At 58.1% G+C, this 5,437-nt stretch overlaps 1 protein-coding gene across 1 annotated transcript in view; it reads left to right on the plus strand.

The window, feature by feature from the left end:
• Positions 1-5,437, plus strand: part of MTMR10 (myotubularin related protein 10) — a 55,749-nt gene that overhangs the window by 2,422 nt on the left and 47,890 nt on the right. Inside the window, exons 3-4 of the mRNA XM_015569100.1 lie at positions 4,786-4,922; positions 5,045-5,117. Of these exons, the coding sequence (XP_015424586.1) occupies positions 4,786-4,922; positions 5,045-5,117 (210 nt within the window). The remainder of the gene's footprint in view (positions 1-4,785; positions 4,923-5,044; positions 5,118-5,437) is intronic.

Consider the following 5,437-nt stretch of genomic DNA (forward strand, 5'->3'; position numbering starts at 1 on the left):
ATTTTAATTTAATTCTCTTTTGCTTCCTTTTTACGTTGTTTAGACTGTTTTTGTAATCTGAAGATTTATATCCTTTCCTGTCTTTTTTTTCACTTTGCTTCAACTTTCGTATTTTGTTTTTGTTGTTGTTAATCCTCACTCAAGGATATTTTTCCATTGGTTTTAAAAGAGAGTGGAAGGGAGAAGAAGAAACATCGATGTGAGAGAGACACATCGATTGGTTGCCTCCTGCATGCACACCGACAGGGGCCGGGGGTGGAACCTGCCACCCAGGCACTGCCCTTGACCGGTCCGCGGGCCGGCGCCCTAACCACTGAGCTCACCAGCCAGGGCTGATCCCGCCCTTTTTCCCAAGCAGCCTCTGATGACGCCTTGCCCTGCCTGTCTGTCTGGCCGTCGCTGTGACAGCATGAAAAGCCGCTTTTATTGTGCCTGGGTCTCTGTCAACCAGCAACGCAGCTCAGTGACCTTTGGATTCCTGACTTGGCGATTGTTGCTTCTTGGGTCGGCCCCGCCGAGGTGTCAGCCGTGTCTGCAGATGCAGGCGTTTCGTCTAGAAAGGCCAGGGCCTTCCCGCAGAGGCCCCTCCACACTCTGGGCCGTCACCCTGTGGGAGGGGGTGCTCTGTGCTCTGCAGGGTGTGTATCCACATCCCGGGCCTCCACCCACGGGGGCCGCCCCTCTGCCGCCGCCTCATTGAGATAACCCACGAGTCTGCAGCGTCCCCCGAACTGCCCCCACCCCCACCCCGGGACAACCTGTCCTCCCCGTGAGACTCACGGGGTTAGAACAGAAGTTACTTCGAGGCCCCTTGTCAGGCTTCCCCTCCCCTTCAGGGCGAGGATCTGACCCTGCACGTACCGTGGTCCTGGCTGCAGACGCAGCGCCGGGTTTGTAAAGCTTCGCGTCTACACCTAGAAGTGCGTATGGGCGTGTTAGCATCGCCGAGCTGGAAGGACTTTTCCTCGGGCCGTCTGTTCTGTAGAATTAACCCGAAAACTCCTCTTTCTGCCTAAAGTCACCGTTCTCGGGGAAGCCGCGAGCTCATCTCCTCGCTGTGCGGGGTTTACCCGTCCTAGGGTCACAGCTGAGCCCGGGCCTCCCGACCCGTGTTCCCTTTTTGCAGGGCTCTGGCCCCGGCGTTCTGCATGCGCTCAGACAGCCCTCAATTAGCGTGTCTGCCGCCTGCCTTCTCGTCCGTCCTTCCCACACGCTTCCCGGCTTCTTTCTGTCTGCCCACCCCGTCGTGGCCTCTGCTTCCTGCCTCGCCTGTCAGTCCCCTCTCCGACCCCCACTGGCACCTCGCCGCCCCTCCTCTGCCCTGCAGCCTCCCGTGAATCTAGGGGATGAGCGAAGGGGGTGCAGCGGCCATACCCGGCCTTTGTTAGTCAGAAGCCACGGGGAGCCTGGCGGTCACCTGTGGCTCCCCGTGCACCCGGGACAAGGAGCCATTGTTCCCGGCCGTTCTTCATGCTCTGCGTTGGCCCGGCGCCTGGGGTTCAGGGATATCCTACCCCCGTCGGCCAGAGCGTGAACCCGTAACCCAATAGGCAGATGGAAATCACGACACAAAATCATTGTTTGTGTACGGGGACTGCGTGCTCCGTTGGAACGTAAACCTGAATTTAAAACAAGCCTTGTTTTACGAAGTAGAGAGAGAGGCGGGGGGGGAAGAAAAAGAACCTGACAAATAATGTAGTTTAGACGGTGGTGTGTGCTCGCAGCGTTCAGCTGGCCTGGTTCATGAAGCTGCTTGAGGCGGAGGCTGTGCCTAAGTCACCTTGGCGGCCGAAGCCTACCCTGGTCTGCAGGGGGACGTGGGTGGGTGGAACCGGGTGGGGCTGGGAGCAGCAGGTGCAGGACACAGCCCTCCGCCTCGTCTGGAGACGGCGTGGAGTTGGCGCCGGGCCAGGCGCCCCGTCTGGCCGCAGGCTCACTGTTCTGCGGGTGCCGGACCCGTGGTCCTTGCTTCAGGCCGAGGAGCTAGAAGCTGGAGGAGACGGGGTCCTGCCCTGGGCGGTTCAGTTCGCCGGGGAAACGCTCCCCTGCAGGGCGCAGAGGAAGGTCACCTGAGCGGGTTTGGGGGCGGGGAGGCCGTGCGGAAAGGGCTCCCGCTCTGCGTGAGTGCCCGCCAGGCTCGCCCATGCTCAGGCTGCGTGTCGGTTCCGCTCTGTCTCTTCCCCCCTGCGGGGCCAGCGGCATTTTCACGATGAGTCAGGAGTCCGTGGATAGCGAACGCACTGATTGTCAGCGGCGGCGTCTGTGATCAGATCGGGGAGCACTCGGCCGGGGGCCGTCTGGAACGTGAAACCAGCCCTCGTTGGGTGGCTGCGAGTGCATCTCTGGTATTCGTGGTGCTCGGCCGCGCGTGCCCCGTTCTGGGCTCCGCCTGTGAGCTGCTTCCCCAGTTGGGCCGCGCATCCCTGAGGCAGAGCCTCTCCCGGATGCCTGTGTTGTTTCCTACCTGCTTCTCGTCGGCTCTTAGAGGCGGCGGGGGGCTGGTTCTGTCGTACTTTGGCTCATGGACACGTCGCTTAGCAAGAGCAGAGCACGTGGGGCCGTGAGCAGTGCGGCCACTGCAGCATCTTAGCTTCCGGCTCTGCCTAACCTGACCCGTGAGCGTGTGGGCTCGCCACCCACCTGGGCTGCAGCCGGGCTCGGCCCGCGTTTGGCTCCTCACTTCCTCCCTCCCACCCTCGTCCTGTGCTCTCACTTCTTCCCTCCCACCCTGGTCCCTGTGCTAGCAGCTCCCGCTCAGAGCTGTAGGCGAAGCTCCATCAGTAAACTCCGCTCCAACGGGACCCGCTCCTTCACCTCCTCGATTGGCTAACGCTCCGCCCGCCGCCCTCCGCACTGCCCCTCGGCTCGCCCATGCTCAGGCTGCGTGTCGGTTCCGCTCTGTCTCTTCCCCCCTGCGGGGCCAGCGGCATTTTCACGATGAGTCAGGAGTCCGTGGATAGCGAACGCACTGATTGTCGGCGGCGTCTGTGATCAGATCGGGGAGCACTCGGCCGGGGGCCGTCTGGAACGTGAAACCAGCCCTCGTTGGGTGGCTGCGAGTGCATCTCTGGTATTCGTGGTGCTCGGCCGCGCGTGCCCCGTTCTGGGCTCCGCCTGTGAGCTGCTTCCCCAGTTGGGCCGCGCATCCCTGAGGCAGAGCCTCTCCCGGATGCCTGTGTTGTTTCCTACCTGCTTCTCGTCGGCTCTTAGAGGCGGCGGGGGGCTGGTTCTGTCGTACTTTGGCTCATGGACACGTCGCTTAGCAAGAGCAGAGCACGTGGGGCCGTGAGCAGTGCGGCCACTGCAGCATCTTAGCTTCCGGCTCTGCCTAACCTGACCCGTGAGCGTGTGGGCTCGCCACCCACCTGGGCTGCAGCCGGGCTCGGCCCGCGTTTGGCTCCTCACTTCCTCCCTCCCACCCTCGTCCTGTGCTAGCAGCTCCCGCTCAGAGCTGTTGGCGAAGCTCCATCAGTAAACTCCGCTCCAACGGGATCCGCTCCTTCACCTCCTCGATTGGCTAACGCTCCGCCCGCCGCCCTCCGCACTGCCCCTCTGTGCCGCAGTCCCCCTCGTCTGCGCTTCGCTGTCCGCAGTGTCAGCCCGTGCTCAGCCACAGTCTGAAAATACTGCAGGGAACATTCCAGAAATAAACACACCATTCCTGAGCTTTAAGTGGTGCACCGGGCTGAATAGCGTGGTGAAATCTCGCAGTCCGGCCGCTCCGGGGACATGAATCGGCCTTTTGTCCAGCGTCCGATGCTGTCTGTGGCGCGTCCCTTGGGGAGGGGGATGTGGGGACTTAACTGGGGTCTTCGTGGCGCGCCAGGTGCTTGGGGCTTGTCAGCAAACGGGCTCTGTTTCTGTTAAAGGTTTGTGTCCGCAGGAACAGCCCGCGTGGATCCGCACTGATTCTTGCTTAGAAATGGCCCTGGGGCCGAAACCGGTTTGGCTCAGTGGATAGAGCATCGGCCTGCGGACTGAAGGGTCCCAGGTTCGATTCCGGTCAAGGGCATGTGCCTGGGTTGCGGGCACATCCCCAGTGGAAGATGTGCAGGAGGCAGCTGATCGATGTCTCTCTCTCATCGATGTTTCTAACTCTCTATCTCTCTCCCTTCCTCTCTGTAAAAAATCAATAAAATATATTTTAAAAAAAAGAAAAAAAGAAATGGCCCTGGGTCTGGTGGAGTCCTAGACCTTGAAGTGTAGGATTAATGGTAACCAGGCTTTAAACAAGTTAAGGAAAATTGTTCTTTTGAAACACATTTTCCCTTTTATTTTGGTTTCTTGCTTTCCTTTAATCTCCCCCTTTAACTCTAAAATGATATTGTAGAGCTTTACCACCAACAAAGGGATCATCTGAGTGCGTAGGGGAACTCGACCTGGATTTATGGAGGATTCGTAAAATACATAGATCACACGCAGTGTTACTTTTGAGGTTAAAGCTGAACTCTTTCTCGTTTCTTAAAAAAATAAATCAAAGACATCGGTTTGGGAGATGTTGATGGAATACAGATATTCCGTCGGATGACACGGGGAAGGAGGGGGTGTTGTCTTCCTCTCAGTTGGGGGGGCAGAGTGCAGGCGGGGTCAGGCCTCCCGCTCATCGGGCCTCCGTGTCGGTCTCCCAGGTGGAGCGCAGCCTCGCCGACACTGGCTGCTGTGAGGGTGCAGGTGCTCACGGTCTGACCGTCGTCACCCGGGCACAGTCCCTCCAGGTCACACGGTGCCTGGCGACAGGTGAGAGCGGAGAGGTAGCGGCACCATGATGGTTCTCTTTTCCTAAAGGAGAAATTGTTGTGAATGAAGTCAGTTTTGTGAGGAAATGCATCGCCACGGACACGAGTCAGTACGACCTGTGGGGAAAGCTGGTCTGCAGCAACTTCAAAATTTCCTTCGTTACGGACGACCCGATGCCATTGCAGGTGGGTTCTGCCCGTGTGCTGTTCGTGTTGAGGCCTTTGCCCCTAAAAGCGAGCTCAGGCTGATGTTACCAGTGCGAGGTTAGCGGGAGAAGAGTTAACGTGAACATCACTTTTTATTTCAGAAATTCCGTTACAGAAACCTCCTTCTCGGTGAACATGATGTCCCTTTAACGTGCATTGAGCAAATCGTCACAGGTATGTGTGGTTATTTTTACGTAGACACTAGTGGCCCGATGCACAGAGGCATGCCCATTGAAAGGAGATTAATGAGAAGAGATCGGGCTCCCTCCTCCCTGGTTCCGGGGCGCGTCACCCGAGAACTGCCTCTGCCAAGTCACCACAGCTCTGCAGCTCCTGTGCTGAGCATCTGCCCCCCTGGTGGTCAGTGAGCATCATACCTACCAGATGGTCAGACAGTCACTTAGGCTTTTATATATAATAGATAATAAGATTGTAGGCTAAACGCAAAGACCTAAAGAAGATAGATTTTTTTTAGTTGGTAATTTCAAAACCTA

Source organism: Myotis davidii, unplaced genomic scaffold (genome assembly GCF_000327345.1).
Source record: "Myotis davidii unplaced genomic scaffold, ASM32734v1 scaffold164, whole genome shotgun sequence".
In the NCBI taxonomy this organism is placed as follows: Eukaryota; Metazoa; Chordata; class Mammalia; order Chiroptera; family Vespertilionidae; genus Myotis; species Myotis davidii.